Source organism: Blennius ocellaris (assembly GCF_963422515.1).
Source record: "Blennius ocellaris genome assembly, chromosome: 23".
Taxonomy (NCBI): Eukaryota; Metazoa; Chordata; class Actinopteri; order Blenniiformes; family Blenniidae; genus Blennius; species Blennius ocellaris.
Window position 1 is genome coordinate 10665386 of NC_137672.1, and position 24953 is coordinate 10690338.

The window sequence follows — 24953 nt, forward strand, 5'->3', positions numbered from 1 at the left end:
CACTGCGTTAACTGGAACTTCGGTTTCTTGTTCAAAGCCGACAGCAGTGACCCCTGCTGGTCGTCTGTAGAACAGCAGCTTCTATAAGCTTGAATTCCTGTTGTCCTTTATCATCTTGAACTGGTCTGTCCATTCTCCTCCGACATCAACGAGGCATTTTGACCCAGAGACCTGAAGCTCGCTGGATATTTTCTCTTTCACAGACCATGAGGTGACTTGTGTTTGAAAATCTTGACAGAATTAGCACTGTGTGAAAACCAATGACAATCCCAGTGTCACTTACTCTAAATAAGCCTTCTTCCTCGTTCTGACGTAGAATTATTACCATGTTTCTTGGCCAATTTACCAATTACACTTGCAAGTATTTGAACAGGTTAGTGTGAAGACATTGGCTTCAATCTAAACCAAAGTGACACAAATGTTTTCGCTCAGCTGTTCTGCAGGCATGAGTGAAAAAATTGAGTTGCTGGAGTAGTTTGGCTATAATGTCATGTGAAAACGTCAAGGGAGATAAAAAAAAACATTACGGATTTTCATTAAAAAAAATACACACCATAAGGCTACATCTCAAACTATAAAACTTGACTTTTGCCTCAAAATGCAAATATTTCACCCTTTAAAGTGGTTGTTGTGCAGAAGATATAATAGGAAAGGAACATGGGAGGTAAACAAGAGGGAGGAGGTCTGCCGGGAAACATTTAAGGAAATGTAACATTTATCATCGCGAAATTTCATTCAGATTCATGAATAACTTTTTACAAGTTAAATTCACTCAAGTGCCAATTCATGAATAGTTTGCTTACGATTTTGTTTGGGTTCATTTGTAATTTAAATGCCCGCCATAGTCTGAATACAATCGCATGTTTGTGCAAAAAACCTTCAAAATTAGGAAAACAGATTTGTTACAAATAGGTTTGATATACATGCAAAAACCATCTTATTTTGCAGGCCCGCCCACTTTAATCGTTTCTTCTTGTATTCTAGTCATTTTAGGCTTTTGAAGGTATTTCAGCTTTTCTCATTTCTTGTGATTTTAGTAATTTTTCATTGTACCTTTTTTAAAGAGCGCTTTTAAAAATCTCTGTTGCGTAAATAGAATAAAGATGTACATGTAAAATGTCTCTGCACGGCTGATTTGATGGTTTTCTATAGTATCAAGTGGCGCCGGCAGCCGTTCTTCTGCTTCACCTTGATCAATACAAGATCAATAAATAACACACAGCAGCAGGTCAGGCTCTTCTCTCTTTGCCCAAATGTTCTTTTACTTCATTCATTGTTTGATGGGTACAGTGAGAGACAAATAAATATCGACAGGACAGCAGCAAAAAGGAGGGAGAGGAGGAGAGGAAAAGAGGACATGACCGGAGTGCACAGCGGAGGGACGGAGAAAGAGAAGACACAGGATTGGAGGACGATTCCCCCTTTGAAGTGACTGAAAACTGAGGCCTGACAAGTGTTGATTTGCAGTTCTGCTCTCCGGACGTGATCGTCGTCCGACTCAGCAAGTGTGTTTTATGAGAACCAAAGTGCCACATGTGAACAGAGGAAAAGGCAGAAGTGTGACATCAAGTGAGAAAAGAGGAAGCGCGAGTCAGAAAAGACAATGCAAGAGAGCCCCTCAAGAAAATCCCGAAAATCAACAGACGTCGTCAAACCATTTAAAGGAATACAAAAAACTGTCGTCGCCTTGTTTTGTTAGATTTTACTTGAAAAAATACTTAAAAAAGTAACAACAGAAAACAATAGTGGTGGAAGAGTGAGTTCGGCTTCATAGAGGGACCGTTGAACGTCAAACAAGAGGTACGGGCTGCGTTTGATTTCACCTGCACGAATCTTCAAAACTGGTCTGACGAGTTCAAACAGAACGTCTGCGAAACACATTCAGCTTTCCCTCTATGAGCCGAGCTGCGGGGACAACACACGTGAATCAGGGGGTCGCGGTTTGTTTATTTTTATTTTTTTAGAACTAAGGGGAGATCGTTAGCAGAAGGGGAGAAGGGGGGGGGGGGGGGCTGTGTGGACACTGCCGTCGATATTAAGACTTCTCCGCAGCTTTCAGGAGGTTCTCTTTGCTCCTTCTCTTCACGTCCCAGTTGTAGACCCGCGCCATGTCTGAGGGAGACGATGAGTCAAGGAATAACCAGAGCAAACGCACCGCTCAGCCGTACCTGCAGCTCTTACTTCTCATGGGTGGAGACGAACTAAGAGTCTGTTCGCTTTCAAGACCCGCAACCGATTAAAAGGCCTGACTTCGGATGGACGCCAAAACAATATAAAAGGAAAAGCTGCAAACAACAGACTTCGGTTTATGATCTCAAAAAAAAAAATATTAAAAAGTTCTTTTGTCAGCGAGGAGAAGAAGCATGGTGAACACGTTCGTTTTAATCTGCAGCAAGTCCGACTGGGCCGGACTGCGCGGTGGAAGGATACTGACTTCGGTGGTGGTAAACTGGTCTCGCAGGAAGTCCAGGTCCTCCTCCACCGTCTCCAGGTTACGAGACGCTGTGGACAGGTTCTTCTCGAGGAGCGCTTGGGCTTCGTCGATGTCATACTCTAACATGACGTTGGCCTACGAGGTGGGAGGACGTCAGAGATGCGAGACGACGACTTACCGGCTCAAGCTCAATAAAACTCTGCTTCATGCAAATGCCACTTACCCCTAACCATAGACAGACTTTGTTGGTGGGCGGCACCGAGGCCTTGCAGTAAACATTGTCGGCCAATAAGAAGTGTGTTTCCATGGGTTCTGTCGTTTCCTGAGAAAACAAGAAGCAGTTCAGCTGAACATTGGAGCTTTTGCACAATTAACTCGAGAGCGAGTGAATCAAGGTGATGATTTATAGTTTCATCACTCAGTGCTGAAAATGTACTGTCATGATGCTGCCTGGGGAAATAAAATAAGCCCCAATAAATATGTTGGACTTATAAGAAGCAAATATTTCACACTTTTAGTTACAGAAAGACACATAGAAGCTAATCATTTTACGCACCTTTTTCTTCTGCATGTGTCGCAAGATTTCTAATGTTTGTGTGATTTGTGGGATCTGGTTTTTCAACCTGCATGAAAGAGGAAGAAACAAACATAAAAAATGTCAGTCATATCGATTTGCAGGTATTTTTAATTTTTTAAAAACTGTGTGTTAAATGGATGGAAACCAAAGTATTGACACAATAGAAATGTCATTCTGAATCAAGAAATATATAATGGATAATTTTTTTTCCAGCACCGCTTTGTTTCGCCGACTTGACAAAACTCAGTATCATTCAGACACATTGACGTCTAAGAGTAGCACACGTTACCGGAGTTTCTTTTGGGATAAGTTGAGCTCCATGTATTTATATTTCTGGTACTGTTCGTCCAGCTTCCTTAGCGCCGAGTCTGCCGTCTCATTGCCAGGCTGCTTCATGAAAGACTCAACATCATCCTGTGGCACCACAGCAGAGGGAAGAAAACACAGACAGGATAATAAATTAAATACAATAATGAACAGAAATAAATACAACTGATACAAATAATATACTTGTGAGCTTCATCCAAATTGGGGTAGTGGGGGGCTGAAGTCAAATTATTTGTACTTTTTCAGACAGAATCTCTCAAGAAAACTGAAAACCTGCACAGGGAGAACATGAAAACTCCACTATAGCACCACACAACCCCAGAACCAATATAAAAGAAGTGTCTTTATCTTTAGTCAATCAGTACAACTGGTCTTTATTTACTTTTATGACTGTACCTTTTATTAAAGCTTACAAAACCGTCTTGTTTGTATATTTGTTCTTAACTTTCAAAATTTCTGATGCATCAGTCATTGTGTGATTTCCCTACTCATCATGTGGGCTTTCCATGCAAGACATGTAAAAAGAAGAATGCATGCAAAAAACAGTTTAATTAGAAACGGTTGGGGTGTCACACTTTGAAATGGGAGATGAATATAATCTTTAGATCGGAGTATATGAATAGTTTAATCAGTTGAAGCAACGCTAATTTAAAGACTTAATTTGTTGCTGAGTAATAAGAAACCTGATACTTGTAACCCACACTGGTGCATAATGGAGATATTTTAATGGACGTGGCTGTCATGGCTGTCCAATGCCACCAGCACCGTAGCTGTCGGATAAACGGACACAAATATCTTAGAAACCATTAAAAATGAGAAAACACACACTGATGTCCATAGATGGAAGCGAGCAGCCGCCCGGCAACAGCAGGATTAACTGTTAGCTTCCCCGCTAGCTTAGCACACCAGCTCCACCCCGGCCTGACTCCGCTACAAATCCCAAACCGCGTCTTCAGTCGGCGTGAGTCGGCAGTGAAAGGCCGTCACGGTGAGAAATGCCGCGGCTTACTCACCACAAACACCGCCACGGGGATCCCGAGGTGCTTTTTCTTGGCCGCCTGAACGGCATTGCTGTTGTCTATGGTCGCCGCCATCTTGAGAGAGGCTACACCTTCCTTCATGACGTTCAGGCACGCGCACGAGACGTCAAAAGGAGAGACTGTGCTGCCCCGAGTGGCCATAGTTTGACGCTGCAACCAAAGAGACTCCGCTCTTCCTCGCCGCCACAGTTTGACGTTGCAACCAAAGAGACTCTGCTGTTCCTTGTGGTCAAAATATGAAACTGCACCCTCCTGCTTTTATATTAATAGTCTATTTCTTTATATTAAAATATGTAGGGGTTATAGTAAAGATGAGTTGCACAGACAGTGATTTAGTTTTTTAGTTGGTACAAGTCCACATTTTATTTTTTGATCAATGCAAACACAAGACAATTGAGAGCCACAGGTGTCAAACACATTATAATTTAGGAGACATATACGGCCCAACTTCATCTTGACAGGGCCAAACTGGTAAAATAGCACCATAATAATTGAAATTTAAACTTGAAAATTTGTCTCTGTTGTGGTGCAGAGTATACGTGATGAAAATGTTGCAAAGAAAACAATTACTGCTGAAAATTATTACAATCTCAACATAAAGCCATTTTTAATGATACCTTCCTGTGCAAGGGTTGCTGCATTTTTGCAATGAGGGGACTAGTTTTCTCGGCAACAACACCAATGTCTCCGCTCAGGTTTATATTCAATAAATATTGAATATAAAATGAAACACATTTTAATAGAAACGCTGATTGAATATTGTAGATACACCCATATGATTAGCACAACTAAATATGTGTTAAAAGTCAATGAGCTGGAGCTGTGTCACCCCCCCAAAAATATATTGTGTTTTTCCATTTAAATTTGTGGTTGTATTTAGTCTGCATGTCAGCGTGTCAAAAGATAAAGTTGTAGAAACGTAGATATATTTAAAATTACCCCCCCCCCCAAAAAAAAAAAAAAAAAATAGCCCACCAGTTATAAAACTCATGCAAGCTTTCTTTAATGATGAACTGGAATAAACAAGCTACAGTGGAAGACTATTCAGATTGATTTATAACCCTCATAATAATTCACACAGAGTACATTTTCCTACGATTTTAACTCACTCATTACTGAGTGAATTATCTTTACAGCCTTTAACATATTACTGTATATAAATGTTTTTAAGCTACGTTTGAAAGAATTTTAGGGGGGCTCTAACAATTACTTATTTGTATGAAGTGTTATTACTCATAATGATTTAAATGATAATAACCTTTTTTAGATGAATATTACTGGATAATCATCATAGTTTCAAGGAAGCAGCTGGACTTTCTCCAAAGTTTTATAGATGTTTCACATCTCGTCTGCAAACTTCTATCAAGTTCTGTGAACATAGTCTATGACAAACCACTTTAATGAGTTTTGAAGGCAGTACTGTTGAGGAAAAAGCCCAAATACCTGCAAAGTGGAATACAATTCAAATATTGAGCACATCATGTCAACATATCAAATAATCCCTTCAACACATAGAAGAAAGTGTTAACATTTTGGGATTTATAGCAAAGCCAAAGTGAAAACGACTTCTCTATTAAATAAATGAGCTCAGCAAGATGAAACTCCCCCGACAGACTTAAATACAAGAATCCCGGTTGAGTTTATGTCTCGAGGTCCACGTCTGTGATGATCAGCGGCGCCGTGTTCTTCCCCTCGTCACAAACCCCGGGGCTGAAGAAGGGGAAGATCCTCTCGGAGAACAGACACCCGGTGAAGGTGTACAAGTGAGATCTGGTGTCCGCGTCGAAGAAGGAGGCCACGCCTGCCTCGTAATCCACAAACACTCCCACCGTCTGCGGCCTCTCCCTCAGGGGGAGGAGGACCGAGGGCGAGTCCAGGGCGCGGTACTCGTTGCCGTTCCTCAAACGCACCGTCCAGTACCCGTTCTCCGGCTTGGAGGTGATCATGCCCTTCCGGTGGATCGACCCCTTCACCACACCCAAGTCCCAGAAGGTCTTTGCTCCTACCGTCACCTAAACGGTGAACGGAGAGTGAAAGAGAATGACACCCCGAACTGAAACGGCCTCCATCTGATGTGATTTCTACGATTGGAAGTAACCCACCTGGAAGTAGAGCCTCCCAGACTGGAAGCCCTTCTTGGCGATGACGCAGATGACGGGGTCGAAGCGTTGAGGGATGTCGGGGACGACGTGCAGCAGCTCGCCGCGGCCCGCCTGCTTCCCGTCAGCTGACAGGACGATGTTCGGATGCGCGGTGTCGGGGTCCAACACCACGTCAACTGGGAGATAAAGTCAGTTTAAAGCAACTTTGAACTTCTGACACAGAAGGTGTTGAGTTTAACTGTAGTCTCGTTAAATGTGTCTATACCTGCGTACTTCTGCATCCTCTTCATCTCTGCCAACCAAACAAAAAGAAGTTGTAGCAGTGTTATTAGGAGTCTATAATAGCACAAACACATCAGAGTATGTTGCAGAGGCACGGTGCCTTCTAGCGTCCTGGACAGAAGAACCGTCCAGCACAAGATGAATGAGTCATATTACAACCGGGCAATTTAGTTGAAGTGACGTAGATGCAGTGATGCAGTTAGGGTTAGCCCAAAACGCACAATACGGGTAAACGGTGTGCGTCAGGCCTCGACCAGATCATCTGGAGTGCATGTTAAGTGCAGGTGTGAACGGGCACGTCATCACATTTCCTCCTAGTCAGATGTGGGTGTCACGGTGGGTAAAAAAAAAAAAGGGTTTCTCCTCCACAGGTCTATAAGGTTGCCCTCTTGGTTGGCATTTCATGCGTATTGCTGAGAAGATGCAGTTGGTAGTTATGTGGCGCGGTGACTCAGACATCATGGAATTCATGACGCTGTCGGGGAATCATTGTGCATCAGCCACGTGTGAAACGATCTCACGAGAACAGCTATCGTCAGGATTGACCATTTTCAGTCCCTGATGGCTGAAATCGCAGTTTCAAGCCATTATTGAGCTTTAACGTTCAACCAAGTAACTTGAATTGAACTCATGCCATCGAGATGTTTGCATGTTAATTCACTGGCACATTTACAATATGAAAACTTTACACAGTTTCCAGGTTCACCTTCTTTCTTCAGACTGTCCAGCTCTTTCTTCAGGGTGGAGTCCAGTTTGGACAGAGCCGTCCTCACTGTCCCCACACAGAGTTCCGGATGCACGCTGATCTCCGACCACTCCCTGGTGGCAGGAGGCGACGTGGCCGAGGGGAAACTCTACGACAGAGAAACACAACACATCCATTTCAGTGTGAAGCTCATCAAAACGCGGCCCTGGTTTTGTCGCCTCTATTGAGCGCTGACCTGTATAAGGTGCAGGTGGTCCTCGGTGTTCCTCAGCTCCTCCAGCTCAGCGTTCCTCCTCTGCAGCTCGGTGATTTCTCGGTGCAGCTCTCCGGTGAGCTCCTCCGCCCTCCTCTCCGCTGCTCTCTGCTTCTCCGTGATCTCCATCTTGACTTCTGTCTGTCGCTCCTCGATGGAGCGGATCAGAGAGGCGAGGAGGTGCTCGCTCTCCGTCAGCTCCTTCTCTGCGCTCACCTGGACGATAGTTGCAATTTCTTAGAAGTTGCATCAGTCAGTGGGAGGAAGATGCTCTATAATCTGGATGTTCGATCGCCTTGTTTTTTAGTACAACAGAACAGACTGTGACATCAACAGGAAATATACGACCGCCGTCAGTTCGCCAACTCTGCTTCATTCGATCCAAACCGACCATGTGACGGAAAATAAGCATTTCCTCCTTACAGTGCTGAGCTTCAGACAGTTTCTGATCTCCTCCACTTTCTTCAGCCTCTCCTGGATCATCTGTTGAAAATCTGCCTCGGTCTTCTTCATTTGAACCTGAGAAAAGTCAGACAACATTCTTGCTTTTAACCATAGAAATCTCTGAGAATATTATTGCTTGAAAACAAGTATTATTATTTCAATGAAGCTCAATACCATCATTTACAGTGACAGCCTAAACACCCATATAAATGACACAACAGTTTGTTTTTGGTATACAATGCTTCATGGCGATGAACATCACGCTATTGGAAGGCTTATTCATTTATACTGATGAGGATCATACGTTTGTCAGAGGAGCTGAGTTTGTTGGTTTGACGAGGTCGATGAACTTTATTTATCAGAAGCCTGCTTTATGATATAAAATCAGTGTCAAATGATGGTTGAAAACACGGTTTCACAAAACACTTAAATACATCATAAAAGTTCAATTATCACATAATTAATTATCAGTGTATTTTAGACTGATTTTACACATAGAAAAGGTTGCTTAGTATGTATGGAAGGCCAGTTGTCAAATCCCATGAATAAACAGTATATTGTTGTGTGCAGTCCAAACAAACCCAAGAAGTACCGCAGGTCTGGTTTGAATGGAAACTGTTGACTTATTGTCATGTTGTTGGTTTTTTCTTGTTTAAAAAAAAAAAAAAAAATTATTATTTCAGTCTTTACAATAGAGAAGATGGGCTACCTTCCTCTCCTCGCTCTCGTCCTCTATCCTGACGGCCCGGTGGTCTTTGTGCTCGGTCTCGGTGCAGAACTGGCAAACGCACTTCTGCTCGTCCCTGCAGAACATCTCCAGCAGCCGCTCGTGCTTCTTGCACATGCGCTCCTGCAGGTCCTTCACCGGGTCAATCAGCTTGTGCAGCTGCAGGGTGGCGACGGTCAGGTGGGGCTCCAGGTGGGCCTCGCAGTACGACGTCAGACACACCAGGCAGGACTTCAGGGCCTTCACCTGCAGGGACGCGGCGGCGCAGACGTCGCACGCCACCTCGCCCGGCTGGGCCGCGCACAGCGGGGCGGCTGACGAGCATGCGGTCATCTGCCTGAAGGTGTCGGCGAGCGCTTTGAAGGCAACATTGATGCTGATTTCAGGCCGGGTGAGGAAGGACTTGTCGCAGGCAGGGCACTGGCAGACGCTGCTGCCGTCCCACACACTCTGGATGCAGGCCTGGCAGAAGTTGTGTCCACAGGGAGTCGTCACCGGATCGGTGAAGACCTGCTGGCAGATGGTGCACTGGAACTGCTTTTCTGGCAGCATGTTTCCAGGGGACGCCATTATCCACTGCAGAAATGTAAACGCAGAGAAGGAAGTCAGATGATCCAGACGACGAATGAGACACATTGTTGACATTCGAACATAAACTAGGCTTCAGGAGATAAATAATTTAAAACAAACCAAAAAAATCCCAATACATAACATTTTTTGTAACTTCTTGTTGTACCTGTGCAAATATAGGAAAGTATGAGCTACTTGAAATTCAGGATTCACACGCCCAGCACTTTAAATGGCTCTCTTGTGTGTTAGTCACTGTTTTCACATCTATACACACACACACACACGCACACACACGCACACACACACCTGCTCTTTTCAGGGATTATCACAATAACACCAGTGGACTAACACCACCAATCCAAACTCTCCAAGCGTAATATTAAAGATTAAATTACTATGTGCCAACAGAAAAATCCTCCCTAAAATTGCTGCAGTTAGTTTCGGAGTAGTGATTTATGAGAACCAACCACAAAGAGAGAAAGAAAAAAAAATCAAGGGATGAAGTTTTTCAGGTCCTGATTAATTTAATTTATTTTCCCCAGAGGTTTTATTTACTTTGAAACCAGTTCATTGAACTATGCTAAGCTAACCAATGCTATAGAGTTATTCTCACTTTACAGGTTTCAAATTATTGCCATATAATAAGCTAAATACTGACAATTTGCATTCGTTTGTGTATCAAGTCAGACAAAAGATGATGTTAAGAGCGAAAGAGATGCATGTATAGTGAATATTCAGCAATTGATGTCTTTATTTACAAGTTATTTAGTTAAGTGTAAACTTCAATGTATCTGGTTTGAGGGCAAAGTTTCCTGTGAGAAACATAAAACTACTCCAAAATGTATTTAATTTGTATTATTGATGAGTAATTAGTTTAATCCACCCAAAAATTGGTTTGTAAATCACTGTGTGTCAAGTTATATTTTTTATCCAAGGTCAGTAATTTCCACACTAAGCTTACTTGAGCTTTACTTTCACTGTTAAAACAGTAATTTCCTCAACTTTGAACAAGTGCATTAATCAAAATATTAAACTATTCCTCATAAAGACACAGTCAGGTGGCATATTAACACCAGGAGCAAGCTTTATGATGTGCATGTAGATTTTGTTCAGTTGAATTTCACGTGGAAGGGTTGGAACAAGTTCAGTATAAAATTCTCTGTTGGTCTGATTTAGCTGGTGAGGCCTCTGAACCAGCATAGCGTTATTTATCAGCTCCAAACCAAACGGTGATTGCTGTTTTTACTGACCGACCTGTAACGTTATACAGCCTGTTACAAGGCAGACACAAGCAGCACCGACTGTCAGAAGAGGTTAAGCAACATACAAATCAGGTTTCGCAGGATCACAGGCTTTATCCTTACCACAGTGTGTAACTGACATTAAACAGGTGAGCTGAGAATAAGCATCTTTAAAAAAACAAAACAGATCCTTTGCTTGAACATACAGGCTTCAACAAAGTGAAACAGTGAGGAATCTACTTTTTACATCCAAAATATCTTTCAATGAATTGATCTTAAGGACCTGAAACAAGTCTTCAATGGGAAGGTTTTGAAGCTGCTTAGGGGAAAAAAAAACTCCAGCCACATTTATTTATTGTCATCTTCATAATCATTTATAGTCACATGCTCACAACTGTCTCATCTCCATCGTGCAGCTGCTGTTAAAATCTTTATGCCAGAGCTTTTTAAACAGTCGAATTTCACTTTGATTCAGCCTTACCTGTGAGGGTTGGAGCTGAGAGGTCACCGTCGTGTGCTGGCCGGCGTCAGAGCAGGTGACTCCGGCTGCATATGAATGAACACATCACAGGAAAAAGTGAGAAACCGGAACACGTCAACAGTTATTCATCATCCGGGCCCTCCCTCTGCTGTGCGGGTTTCTCTCTTCACCTCCTGACTAATCCTACAATAGCAGCATTCACAACACGGCCTCACTATTGCCGCTTCGGTTCCCTCTGGCTGGAATTAACAACTCCACATATGAGTGCACGAGAGCGTGTGTGTACGTGATCATGGGAATACTTAATAGTAGCTCTCGCACATGAGGGAAGAAAGAGTGTGTTTGCCACATGGGTGTGGCGTTGGAGTCCAATGGTTAACATTTTCCAGTTGTGACACACCTGAGGTGCATGCAGACCGGGTGGAGGAATGCTGCACGGTTAAAGGAGCAACTTCAGATAACAGCTCCGTATACAAGCCGTGTTCTTCCTCATTGACTCCTTCGTAGGGCTTCGTATAAATGTTTTTATAGTTACCATGTTTCGTTATTGGTTTTGTTTTTTTGTCAGATGATGTCTGGAGCCGAACCAGTTATCCTGACGTTGAGGCTCATTTTCAGATTACAGGTCATGTGACAGGTGTGTGACCTGGCCGCTCACCAGCGTCGGGGCTGTTTACTCCAAATTCCCCACACACTTGAAATACTTTTGCCACACGTAAACATCGAGTTTGGTCTTGACCAAAAGTCATGTGCAGCATTGAAGTCAAAAATTGCAATGGTCATATGAATTAGTATTAGCATCAAATGTGCATGATGAAAAAGAGAAGTGACAGGCTTTTGCCAACAGCAGTCTGAAGAATAGAAAAAAAAAACCCAACCCTAACAGATATGATTTCACCTCATTCAGCAGATTTGTTATAAGAAGCTCAATATCATGTGTGTTGTTGCAATTTTGGATGCATCAAATACAGAAAATATGAGCTAATATACACAACCTTTTGGCATTTTCCCATACTGATATTTACTGTATATCCTTCAAATAGCACTTATTGTCCATGAAAACATTTTTTTCAAGTTTTGTGTCTAATTCCATGGAAACTTTTTTAGAAGCAGTCATTCTGACCTAACATGGGTTACCTGCTTAATGTGAATGAACCCTTTATCATGCAAGTCCCTTATTTCCCTGTACATCATGTGTAGAAGATCACGACAACTTGTGCTGTATACTTCTCGTTTTCGCACAAACACTGCTGTTTTTCCTCCGTGTGCTTTGACTGAAGTACCTCTTCCTTGCTTTTGAATATGAAAATGATTACTAAAAAATATATATGTATATTTCTTTTTCAGAAGCAGTCATTGTGACCCAACATGGATAACCTGCTTATGTGAATTGTGAAATGAGGAACTTCATTCACTTGAGATAGTAGATAATAACCTGTGCTGGACACTTCTTGTTTTCACACAAACACTACCGTGTTTTCCCCGTCTGCTCTTCCTTGCTTTGAAATATGAAAATGATTACTGTTAAAAACAAAAAACCCAAACATTTGGCCAAACAAACATATCACCACCGGGCACATAAATTGGATTTGAAGCTGACATGAATGACTAAATGACTTACATTACATTTTCTTCTTTTATAGATACATTATTAACACTTTTATACTTAAAAAAAAAAAAAAGAGCAAATTTTTAATAAACTGACAAAGAATCACATTTCGAAGGCTTATTATTTCAAACCAAGCCAATCTATTCATGATGGTTTCTGATGATGCAGCTCTTTTGATGATTGTTTGTGGTCATTTATTGTTGAACGAGCCGGGGCAATCTGACTGTATCCTTGTGCTGTGCATTAGCAACAGGTCTGCTCAGCTGCAGAGCTTGCGATGACAACCACTATGTGACTGTGCAGCTGCTAGAATATTAATAATAACTTCAATTATATGAGTAAACTTGCTGAGCAGTATGCTATTGTGGTTCTTAAAGTGCCAGAGAACACAGCTGGTTTGAGCAAGAAACATTCTTGACAGGTGACAGTGCCAACCACTGCTTCACAAAGCCATCCATCAGTTTTTCTCTTATATTCTACACTGACCTTAAAATCAAACAATGTAAAGGAATTAAGCTTCCAAAAACATATAACTAAAGATGAAATATTTGTGAAATTTGAACATTTGTTTGATGAATTGTATTCTTTCAGGCATTTCCTCTGAGAAATATGTCTTAATTTTAAGTGCCAAATAGATGCACTTACAACTGTAGCATATTTCAATTTGTCTGCATATATTTACATTACATTAGCTCTAAAAACGGTGTGCTTTGCTCAAATAATTTACACTTTTATGAGTTTTACCCACCCCATTGCACATAGGTTGTGTGAATCTGGATTGGATTTTCTTTCCACAAATCAGAAACAGTTGCTTACATACCACAATTTCAAAAAGTCCAACTTGACCAAAAAAACCCCCCCAAAAAACAAAACAAATGGAAAAAGCTGTACTCTCACTTTATTATTTCAGATGGAGGAGAAGCTGGGTATAAACTTCGACAGAGCAAACTTAAAAATTGCCTGGATAAAAAAACATGGCAATGCAATTTTCGACCAAGAAGAGAAAACAGCAAACTGCAGAGCACCTCAAGGAACATACAAAAAACTGTCTTAAAAATTGAGTATTCCCATTTACATCATTATATTAGATATGAAGCTGGTTATGTATCAGCACCTATGTATACTATAAATGAAGATTATATTACACATTCCTCATATATATGCAAAGCTGTGGAATCTGCTCTTGTGCACATGTTAAACATCTTAATCTTCATGAGTGCACAAACCATAAAATCAAATGAGAGCTCATCCAAGCAAATGTTCTTTCCCGTGACACTGAGCCCATAAAGACATGAGTTTTGCTACAAAGCAAGCATGTAAAACCTAACTTCATTTATTTATTGAGATTTCCCTGTTGTGTGAAAATAATTATCTTCATCCTGGAGTAGTTATTGATTGGTCCACTGGAGGGCACTAAAGGATGCGTAAACTTGCAATGTTTCTCCATCAAGGGAGGCAAATAAAGGCAAAATACCGCCCTTTATTGTCTCCCAATTAAGCAAAGTAACGCCCTTTATTGTCTCCCAATCAGCTATCGACAACAACATAATATATTTTGATCCATCAAGAAATCAGATACAGTATTCATGATATAAACTGCCCCTTGTATCTTTAGGTTTCACTGGATTTCTGTCAAATATAGATTACCTGCTGTTGATTATTGAAATAAGTGCTAAAGGTGTGGTCATGTTCTACACACTCATACCCTAAATTAATGCTTTAAGAGGGTGTTTATGCAACACTTTCACTTCCACCCCCACCGCCTGGTTGGGAATCACTGGTTAAAAAGACATGAAATCCGTGGATCCATGTCGAGTGTTTCTCATCAGCGGGGTGCAAAATGGTTGTTCACTTTGAGAAAAACACGTCAGCAGAGTCTCTTACACAAAATTGTCTAAGGCTGCCGGGAAACGCGGCAGTGGGTGTGGCAGACAGGTTCAACTGGAGAATAATACGATCTGAGGGCATCCAGTGTGACCAGGCTGTGGCTTGTATTTCTGCCAGAGAATCTGTCTGGTCTGTGGATACAAAATATCCCCGATTGTCATTAAAGATACCTCTAGTGCTGAGAAACATCAGATCATTTTCAAAATGTAAGTAATTGTGTAATCAAGGGCAAAACTCAAATAAACCAAAAACAAGTAAACACCCACACTGAGGCTTTGCACCATAGAATTTTGGTTGATTGCCATCTTCACGCTGAAAATGGTGTTGGCTGTGCTGTTGTAATGGCTGCTTCTCGTTTTTAAAAACATCATTTTCAAAACAACGTTTTGTAAATGCAAAACCTTTCAGAAACAAAAAAGCACAAACAGTGTTTTAAAGTCATTAAAGTCACCAGTTTACCTCACATACCTGTTGTTAGACTGTAATTTAGACTGTAGGAAATTGTAATACAAGGGCAAAGCCCACACATGCAAACAGGAACAGGCCTGCCCGGATTCAAACCCACAATATTCTGTCACCATAGGATGAGAGTGTTAACCACTGCTTTGACTGTGTTTACCTGCATTACATTTATTACATCTCATTCTTCATTACATCTGCCTTGTGCCACGTCCACTTGTGCCTGAGTGTTTTTTTTTTTTAAATAGTGATATTTCTCTGCTTTTGGGCACAGGTCTATCTATCTACAAACCCACAAAAACAAACAAACAAAAACAAATCAGAATTTGAAAGCATCAGTAATTTCAGATTCAATACATTGTGATTCATTTATCTAATTTTGGAGATTTACTTTTACACTTTAAATCATTTTATTGATGTCTCTATACTGTTGATTATATTTTAATCACTGATTGATATCACCATTAATATTACAAATTTGTCTTTTAACCCAAACAAGCCATGGCTATTGTACTTTTTGATAGAGGCACATTTTCAACAACGTCTTTGTTTTACACTATACTCCATAAATGTTACATGACTGGTGAACTGATGTGCTCAACGATATCCTTGTACAAAGTATGAAGTGGAAATAGTTTCAGAGTTGCTTCAGTTGTGGTGCTGTTGAGGCCTGCAGGCATCCAATCTGCTGGTTTCCCACCGAAGGTGTTGATGACATTATATTCTGGCATGGGGGCGCCTTTCAACTCATGTGCCTCCATCTAATGCACTTACACAGTGAAGTGGTGAAAAGTGGTGAAAAACATCTTTGCATACACCGTCTGATACTCTGTCATATTATTGACCTCTCGCAAAGCTTCACAAAGATTTTGAAAATGTATATCAAGGTTTTTGTATGGAGTTCAAATGTTCTTATGTCTTATTATATAATTCTACAGTATTTCTTAGACCAGAAAATTTGGATACAGAGAGGAAAATATTCCCCTGAAATGAGCTTGAAAAAGGTATTTAGTAACATGATGTGCCCAGTTATTGGAAAAAGTTTATATATCTACGTCTACCATACTGTCATCTATCAGACTGAAGGCCCAAAAAATGCTCATGACATGAGTATTTTATTAAAAGGTAGAAAGGCAACATGAAGTAAACACTCCAGCCAAGGACGTGCAGGAACATTTTTAAAGAACCTGAAAAAATCAATACAATGAATAGTAATGTGTGTTATTTGGAAAAAGTTGTGCTTTAGCTTGCTGAACAAAAGAACATCTTGATGAATTCAAAGTGAAAGCATTTGTTCGACGCTGAAAGACTTGTTACTGGAAGACTTATTCACTTACTGCAAGTGAAACACGATAAAGAGAACTTGAATTACCTGCTGAAGTATTCCAGTGTGGGAGGAACCTCTGCATGCAACACATTGTCTTAAGCTTTGTTGATGATAGTTGCACTCGATACATCTCATCAAGAGCATCTATCTGGCGGCACACACAGGTAAAACATTATTCATTCATCCATCCACTTTACTCAGTTGTTTGTTAATCGACTGTTTATCTATATATTACATACAAAATATGAAATAATTTTCAGGGAAAAAATGGCTTCCATGTTGTCTGAGGAGCAATTTCGATGCGGGATCTGCCTCGATCTCTTCAACAAGCCTGTTTCTATCCCATGTGGACATAATTTCTGTCTGGACTGCATCGAGCGCCACTGGATGACAAAATCCAAGACTGACTGTCCTTGTTGCAAAGAAGTTTTCATCAGATGTCCAGACCTCAGAGTCAACGTCGCCCTGAAAGATATCACAGAGCAATTCAAAAAGTATATTATTTATTATGCAATATTCATACATGCTGCATGGAGATATTTGATGACTATTTGCTGTTTTTTGTTTTTTTCCCCCCTCCATTAAAAAGATATCTGAAGCTGAAAACACCACAGAAGCCAGTGCCGGCAACGAGAACCTTTTCAAACGCTACTCAACCGGTCACTGACCAAGTTCCCTGTGACATCTGCCAAGGAAACAAGCTGCCAGCAGTCAAGTCATGCCTCGCTTGCCAGATGTCCTACTGCCAAACTCACCTGATGCCTCACCTGAAGGATGCGGGGATGATGAGCCACCAGCTCACGGCTCCGGTTGCCTCCATCCCCGGTCGTCTCTGCAGGAACCACAACCAGCGCCTGGACATGTTCTGCAAGAGGGACCAGATGCCCGTTTGCTCCAGATGCACAGAGCATCACCTCCATGAGGTCGTGCACATGGAAATGGAGAGCAGAAGCATGAAGGCAAGGAAAATATTTCCCCTTATATCTCAAACGCTGAGATTCATTACTGCTTCGTTCATCTCTGATATTTAGCCCAACGTAGCACAGATTTGTGCTGAACTCAGGCTTTTTTTGAGACATGTCAAGGTAAGTTTATGACAAAAAAGGCTATTGTGTCACGTAGATGAAACACTCATGGCGTTGGTTGATCATTTAAAAGTTGTTGCAAACAAAATTGAATAAATAAACAGATTTTTGTTGAACTCAAGATCTTTTTAAAATAAGGCATTTCCTAAAAAAAACAAGTAATCGAAAACAGACAAGGACAGATCAAGAAAATGGAGGCCATAAACAGATTCACAGGAGGAGGGTAAAAACAGACCACAGCTGGAGCAATCAGGGGACGGGCATACCAAAGTGAGGGCGGAGCTCAGGAACACACACTAAGCAATGTGAGAGGAACAAAAGACAGGCAGGATGAGATGAGAGACGGTGAACAGAGAACTTAATAAGAAACAAGTCATAAAACCAGACCGAAGATGAACAATACACAAAACACAAGAATCCATCTCCCTTTAAAAGGACAAGACAAAATGTAAAGGAACACACCAGGGCTATAAGACTGAGCTATCTGAAAGTTTACATTTACACACAGGGGATTTAACAGTTTGACAGCTTCTGTGTAATATTTGTCCCATTCTGAAGTCGACGTGATCACGGCTTCCAGTTTCCTTTTAATACACTGTTATTCTTTACAGACTCAAATGAAGAAGACCCAGGCGGATCTTCAACAAATGATTCAGTCCAGAGTCAAAAAAATGGAGGACATTAAGAAATCAGTGGAAATAAGCAAAGTAAGTTTTTTTTCTATTACATTTTTGTACCTGTGTACCGGATGTTTTGTTATTGGGAGTTGTTACCCAATTTGACCTTTGGAGGGACATGAACCACCAACTCCTGCCAACAAATGAGAGCATTATTTATGCCATTTCACTTTTCACCGCACTATTTTAATTGTATTGTCTCATCGGCAGTTAAACAAAGACCGAGAGCTGCAGGCGAGCGCCCAGGTGTTTGCCATGGTGACCAGAGCCCTGGAGAGGAACCAGACTCTGCTCATTGATGAGATCGAACAGAAGCAGGACGATGTGGAGAAAAGAGCTGAGGAGCATCTGAATGAGCTGAAGAAGGAGCTCAGAGAACTGCAGAGGAGACACAAAGAGCTGCAGCAGCTGGAAAACACAGAGGACCCTGTTCTGCTGCTGCAGGTTAGAACTACTAAAGCTTTTGGTGTTGGTTTCCATGACAACGGTGGTCCAAGCCATTTGAGAGTCACCTTAATAGCAATGCAACTCAGTCGTCTGTCCGCACGAATGTTCGTGTACTTGCCATTGTTAATGTTTATAGTCTATTGTTCTCTGCATGCATGTGTGTGGTTTTAATAAATAAAAATAAAACATCAGCACCACCAGTGGCCCAACATGAAAACTACATCGTTTTCAGCATTTCTGCTGTTTCCAAGTGAATGGGCATTTTTTCCAAAACGTTATCATAGCAAAATTTTCTGAAATTATGCATTTTCACTTCCGTTGTTGTCGTATAAATGGGGCTTACATTGGTGTTGGCAGTAACTATCATGCTGAACTCCTGTTTACCAAAGAGAGTGCCTCATCAATGCTGCTAAACATGGTGGAAACAACAATAGCATTAGACCGTATCCAGTGGTTAGGGTTAGGAGTCTTAAATAAAAGGTTCACCTAGTTTTGAAGGCGTTGTCTGCATGTGTATAGTTTCTTTCAGATGTTTTGTTATTATTCCATTATTTTATTAAGCAATAACTTCAGGCACATAGAACATTTTTCCCCTACACCTTGCTCAGAGAGAAGTGCTCTCAAGTACTATGTTTCAGCAATTTTCTGAAACTCATTGACTTATCACTTTCATTAATCTAGAACTTTCCAAGTCTGAATGCTCCGCTGTCAACCAGAGACTGGACTAAGGTGCAAGTGTGCTGCAACACTTACATCGGGAACATCAGGGCGTCTTTGACCAAGCTGGCGGCCGCCTGCCACGGCTTTGAGCAGGAACTGTCTGCAGAGGGTCAGTCAGTGGCGTCACGCTTTGTTGAAATCACAGCCTCTGTGTCGTGTTGACTGTATTTTCAAGTGTGTTGTTGTTTTTATGCTGCAGTCTGGAGTGTGACGATGTTTTTCCCTCATTTTTCTTCACAGAATTCAGTAAAACAAGTAAATATGCAGGTATGCGAGCCCACTAATGCTTCACACTAATGGAGATTGTGACTGTAGTAAAGAAATAATACAATAAAAACAAACTGGTTCTGACATCATCTTATGTCCCAAGTCAATGAAACTTGGTGAAATAACACTTTAAAAAGTCTTCAATCTGAATTTAGATGCCTTCGCTTCATTAAAAGCCAAATTTTTTAACCTGATACATTTTTAATGCATTTTTTTCTCTGTCTTATAGTTCAAATTTGTCAATGAATTAAGATTCGTGTCTTTGTCTGCAGTGGATGTGACTCTCGATGCTGGGACTGCTGCTTGCTGGCTGGATGTGTCTCCGGATGGTAAACAGGTAGGAGTCTACCTGCGAGATAACAAAAAACCTGTCCATCGGGGCTGATCAGCTGATCAGATTTAAGGATGTGAGCAGAAAATAAAATAGCTTTTCAGGTAATGTGATGACTGCTCCACAGGCGAGCCTCAGCGTTAAGCCGAAGAGAGTGCCAGACGACCCACGCAGGTTCGACGCATGCGTCTCCGTCCTGGGGCAGCAGAGCCTCACCTGTGGGAGACACTACTGGGTAGTTCAGGTAGGACGGCGGGTAAAATTAGAAGCAAGCAGCTTAATACAGTAGTTTTGTTCATTGTATTTCAATCTAATTCACTGACAATCAACTGACTTCACATGGAAGACTGCAGAACTGATAATTGTTAAGTGTCACATCACGCCTTAATGAATGTCCTCTGTCTATCCAGACACTTTTATTTTTCTGACCGACATGCAATCACAAACAAACTTATGGTGGACATTTGATTTTGCATATTAGCTCACCTCATGTTTAGTTTTGCATTAATGTTGCCTGTAAAATTAGTCAGAAAACAGGCATATTATGTTTTTCTTATATATCCCTTCTTTCATCCATCTTCTACATTGTTTCATGGTGGCTGTATGCTGCTCCTTTTTGTCTGTCATGCAATCAAACTTTTTTTTGCAAGGGCCTTTAAGGTCCCATATCAGACACTTTTTCCAAAATTTCATATCAGTACCAAAGATCCAACAACATTGTGTTCAAAGTGTAATTGCCCCCAATCCAGGCTTGGTCTTGAATTTCAGCCAGTCTAAAAGGCCTTCTGGTGAGTTCACTTTGCTAGGAGTATAAAAAAAATGGTGCCCGCTCATTATGGGGAAACATCACTGCTAGAAAACCAATATAAAGTGAATTTTGCAGAATATGGGACCTTGAAAGACCTGTTGAAAACAGTGTTACATTGTTGATCACTCAATGTACATTTAAGGTTGTTTATTTATTTGAAACGTATGAATTTCTTTATCCTCGGGATGCTGCCGGTATGCTGCACCAGCATACCGGCTTCAGATATTGGCTTTAACACAGGGAAATATTGCACTGCACGTATAGTTGACATTGGCTAGTACAAATTTACTTCCAAACTTGAATACATGTACATAAAAATACACCAGTCAAGCTTGATTTCCACATTATCTCTTGGGGTCTTACAGTTGTGTTCCTGCCATTGTGTTTCTTCTGTTTCAGGTGGGAGATAAAACTGACTGGGATCTCGGCGTGGCCCGAGAATCCATCAACAGGAAGGGCGCCTTAACGGTTTGCCCCAACAAGGGCTACTGGGCGATCTGCAGGAGGAAGGGCGGCAGTCTGCACGCCTGCGCCGGGCCCTCGGTCATCCTCCAGCTCTGCGACACCCCCAAGAAAGTCAGCGTGTTCCTGGACTACGAGGGTGGGCAGGTGTCCTTCTACAATACAGAAGCAAAGACTCACATTTATAGCTACCGGGGGTGCAGCTTCACCGAGCCTCTGCATCCGTACTTCAACCCCTGTCTGCACGACAACGGGAAGAACACAGCGCCTCTGATCATCTGTCCGGTCAATGCCAGGCTCTCAGAGGAGACGATCTTGTTGTAGATAAATTTAATGTTTCGGGAAAAAATCAGTGAGGTTTAAAAGTATTTGTTTTTCCCATTCCATTTTTTTTGATCAAATGCCTTGTCATTTATTCTCAAACTTAAATCATAATTTGGTCTGATGTCCCTAATAAAGGAGAAGCTTTGGTAAATACTTCAGTCCGAGAATATCTTATGAAAACGAATCTTGTTTCATAGACTTGTGAGCATTAATATGTTGAAGTTTATCTCTCATCCTAAAATGCATTGTAAAAAATGCATTATAGTCACTTAACTGTGTACATTGTCTTAATGAATTCTTGTTTTCCCTCACTGATGGCTCAGCATCCTCACCAAATCGTAATTATTTTAACTAAAATCACCACGAAAGGTTTCTCTCTGTGGAAAAGTGTCAGACTGTAATGACAAGGTAGTTAAATGTTTCATATTGTAAGAGATTTGTGTTACCAATAGAAAAACCTTTTCTATTGTTTTGGTATTGTCATGGGCATGTGACATGACAAGACCAGAAATTGCCCTGCCCTGAAGATGAATGCATGTGTTGTTTTCTAAAAGTTGTTTTTTGTTTTTTAATGTCACATCAATAACATATATTACTTCCACAGCTCTACTTTATGCACACTGTACATGTCTCACTTTCCTCAGTGACTTAAGTGAAATCGACGACGTTCATCAGGTGTTGCATTTATTCTCAGTTAAAGTGAAATATCATAACATCGTTAACTTAATTAGGTGTTCCCTAAAAAACAAGATTCCTACCTTAAAAGGAGTGTGTTAATCATGCATAATAATTTGTATTTCTGTCAATAAGGCCTACAAAAGCTGTAATATAAGAGTTTGTTTTTGAAGTTGTTCAACTTTAGAAGATCATGATGGAAATAGATGATCAAGCCCTTAAAGTATAAAGTTCATCAGACAATTGTTAGTATTACAAGCACATTATCTGGAATATAATGTGACAAATTTAAAAACTTGTGAAAATTGATAAAGAGCAGTACATCTTCTTGAGCTCCAGATGGCGCCTTTAGAGCACCGCCAGGAGCTTCCCTCCAGCTCAACTTTTCTGCGAGGAGTTGACAGTGGTGACCAGTGTTTCCCAAAGTGTGAGTTGCGGCCTCTCAACTGAGAGGTAAATAAAACTAAAGTCCACTAATAAGTTTAACTCTAAACTAACCACTAAGATCTCCACAACAAAATAGCATCAGTGTAGCACCGTAGTATTAAAAACAAACAATCATATTACTGAGTAATAACAATTGACATGTCAAGGAAAATAACAAGAATAGAAAAGATAATAATAAAAAAAAAAAATTTAAACAATTGTTTCTGAAATTTCCTTCTGCAGCACCCGTCTAATCCTGGCGTAGCGACGCAACTCCTTCCTGAAGTTGTCGGCCATTCGCACTGTGGTCATGTCGCCAGGTGTCGAGGCGCCACTGCGGGTCTTTGACACTTCACCAGTCATGTCTACTTGTACAAACATCCATATATATGTTAAACTCAATGTCAATACAATAAAAAAGATAATAGTTTACTCAAATTGGTGCTATTTTTTCTGACAAATGTGTTTAGTTATACTTATTTTGAAAGAGAGAATATTAGTTAAACAAAACCAATGTGACCAAACTGTTGAAATGTGTGTAAATTATATTAAAAAGGATTAAAGCTGAATTAATTTTCATGAGTTTTTGAATTAAAGCTGAAAGTTAAGGACTTTGAACTTGGATTTGAATGCAAAGACTTGAGACTTGCGTGTGCTTGGTCACAACTCTGCCTCCGAGAGTTTAGAGATGTTTAGATTTTCAGCAATTGAAGAAATGCATGCCTTCGCAGCAATAAACCCGTATGTGAAAAGACATATCGAGATAGGTTGTTTTTGTAAAGCTGTACCAGTCTTTTAACAGTATTTTACATCTGAAACCTGTTGTAAATCAAACACTCAGGAAGAAATATCAAGAAGGCTGGGGTTGGGATTTTTCAGCTGACTTGATTCACTGACACTGAAGCTCTCAACACATTGTTCTGTCATTACACCCTCAAATGCACTCTTCCAATATTGTCTGAAAGACACTAATAATAGATCTCTTTTAGATACATCCTGCCAGTTGGACGAGTTTTGGTTTTAGTCACAGTTGTACTGCAGCTCATGTTGGTTTGTCATCCAGCAGGGTACAATCTGTCTCTCTCCATTACATTTCAGCTTGTGTTTTCATCGCGTACATCTGTCAGGACGGAACGGGAATACCTACGTGACATCTCCAGACAATAATCACCCGACTCCTCCTGTGGGAGTTGTTGTGAATGTAAAAGACTCTGACGGTTGCAGAAATTTGGACAAAAGATGGCTGAATATGGGGGGAGCATTTTGAAGTGGGACAGGCCTCGTGAGACCCTGATGCACAGATTGAATCCGAACTGATTGGAACGAACGTCCAAACTGGCATCTCTTAAGAGCAATTTGTTATGTTTTTTTTTGCAATGCAAAGCACAAATACAGTACAGAACTATAAAAAGGTTTCTATTTGTGGCCATGCTGTTGACTTATGATGGTAGCTCGGGGTTGTTGAGCACTTTGGGACACAATGATGAAGTTCAGGACTTCTTGAAGTGTGGGAGGATGAGCTCTCTTCACAGAGCTCAAATCACATTACTTCTCGGTTCCAATTTCATAATAACTGTCTGATTATAAGAAACACTTACTGAACTCTGGGCTAATTGGCTAAAATTATCTTTGCTATTGTACTACAAGTACTGAAGTCAAAAAGGTTTGCTCAAGATACAAGTCTGTCATTCCTCTCATTTTGGCAATTCCACGAGATTTACATCAATAAAAGCAACAAAAGTCCATACTTTCTGAAGCAAATCCTTTTCGCACACCACTCATCAAGAAGAAAAAAATCTCCACTTTGAATTATTATTTCTATTCTTATTTGGTATTTGATTCTATTATAACCATCCTTAATACGTTTAGAAGTAATTTGCCATTTTCCTGCTTTTTGCTTAGTCTTCGTCTTTACATCGTCCTACTTAATACAGACCAAACAAGATAAAGAAGGCTAAAACTGGTCGCCTCCTGAAAGTTTTAATGTTGCAAAACACAAATTACTTCCTGTTATGCAATTATATGTTCATAATCTTCCCTGCAATGAACCACGCAGCCTTTCCTGACAAGCGAAAGTGAATTAAAGATCTACATTCTACTTAACCATGCAAATAGCGAATGAAGAAATGAACCAAAACATTGCAAAACAATTGAAAGGTTATAAAAGATTTCCCACAACTAAGAAAGCAGTTGAAGCTGAAGGACCAGAAACACCAGACCAAAAAAGAAGAAGGGGTGTGTGTCAGGAAGCTAAGCATAGCCTTT

The 24953-nt window shown here is 40.8% G+C and overlaps 3 protein-coding genes across 3 annotated transcripts; 1 reads left to right on the forward strand and 2 right to left on the reverse strand.

Annotated features, from left to right (window-relative positions):
* Window positions 1–1682: 1682 nt before the first annotated feature.
* Window positions 1683–4475, reverse strand: vbp1 (von Hippel-Lindau binding protein 1). Its single transcript, XM_080519197.1, has 6 exons — window positions 4352–4475; window positions 3301–3425; window positions 2991–3057; window positions 2658–2756; window positions 2431–2569; window positions 1683–2112 (listed from the first exon to the last, which is right to left on the reverse strand). The coding sequence occupies exons 1-6, from the start codon at window positions 4457–4459 to the stop codon at window positions 2036–2038; spliced, it is 615 nt and encodes a 204-aa protein (XP_080375323.1). The 5' UTR covers window positions 4460–4475; the 3' UTR covers window positions 1683–2035.
* Window positions 4476–5897: 1422 nt separating this feature from the next.
* LOC308147207 (E3 ubiquitin-protein ligase TRIM39-like) lies at window positions 5898–11311 on the reverse strand. Its single transcript, XM_080519306.1, has 8 exons — window positions 11185–11311; window positions 8875–9468; window positions 8145–8240; window positions 7704–7937; window positions 7469–7616; window positions 6746–6772; window positions 6481–6656; window positions 5898–6390 (listed from the first exon to the last, which is right to left on the reverse strand). The coding sequence occupies exons 2-8, from the start codon at window positions 9460–9462 to the stop codon at window positions 6019–6021; spliced, it is 1641 nt and encodes a 546-aa protein (XP_080375432.1). The 5' UTR covers window positions 9463–9468; window positions 11185–11311; the 3' UTR covers window positions 5898–6018.
* Window positions 11312–16733: 5422 nt separating this feature from the next.
* Window positions 16734–21587, forward strand: LOC308147284 (E3 ubiquitin-protein ligase TRIM39-like; the record flags this gene model as incomplete). Its single annotated transcript, XM_080519391.1, has 9 exons — window positions 16734–16960; window positions 17056–17425; window positions 18163–18258; window positions 18439–18672; window positions 19357–19504; window positions 19636–19662; window positions 19935–19999; window positions 20121–20237; window positions 21201–21587. 9 exons carry the CDS (start codon window positions 16734–16736, stop codon window positions 21585–21587), a joined length of 1671 nt encoding a protein of 556 aa, XP_080375517.1.
* Window positions 21588–24953: the final 3366 nt, after the last annotated feature.

Excerpts from the sequence above, each read along its gene's own strand:
- vbp1 (XM_080519197.1), bottom strand. The coding sequence starts at position 4,459 with ATGAAGGAAGGTGTAGCCTCTCTCAAGATGGCGGCGACCATAGACAAC. Across the intron at positions 3,426-4,351 it reads TCCCCGTGGCGGTGTTTGTG|GATGATGTTGAGTCTTTCAT; the intron begins GTGAGTAAGCCG and ends GTGGTGCCACAG. Across the intron at positions 3,058-3,300 it reads TTATCCCAAAAGAAACTCCG|GTTGAAAAACCAGATCCCAC; the intron begins GTAACGTGTGCT and ends TCTTTCATGCAG.
- LOC308147207 (XM_080519306.1), bottom strand. The coding sequence starts at position 9,462 with ATGGCGTCCCCTGGAAACATGCTGCCAGAAAAGCAGTTCCAGTGCACC. Across the intron at positions 7,938-8,144 it reads ACTGTCTGAAGCTCAGCACT|GTGAGCGCAGAGAAGGAGCT; the intron begins GTAAGGAGGAAA and ends ACTATCGTCCAG. Across the intron at positions 6,391-6,480 it reads CTGGGAGGCTCTACTTCCAG|GTGACGGTAGGAGCAAAGAC; the intron begins GTGGGTTACTTC and ends TTCACCGTTTAG.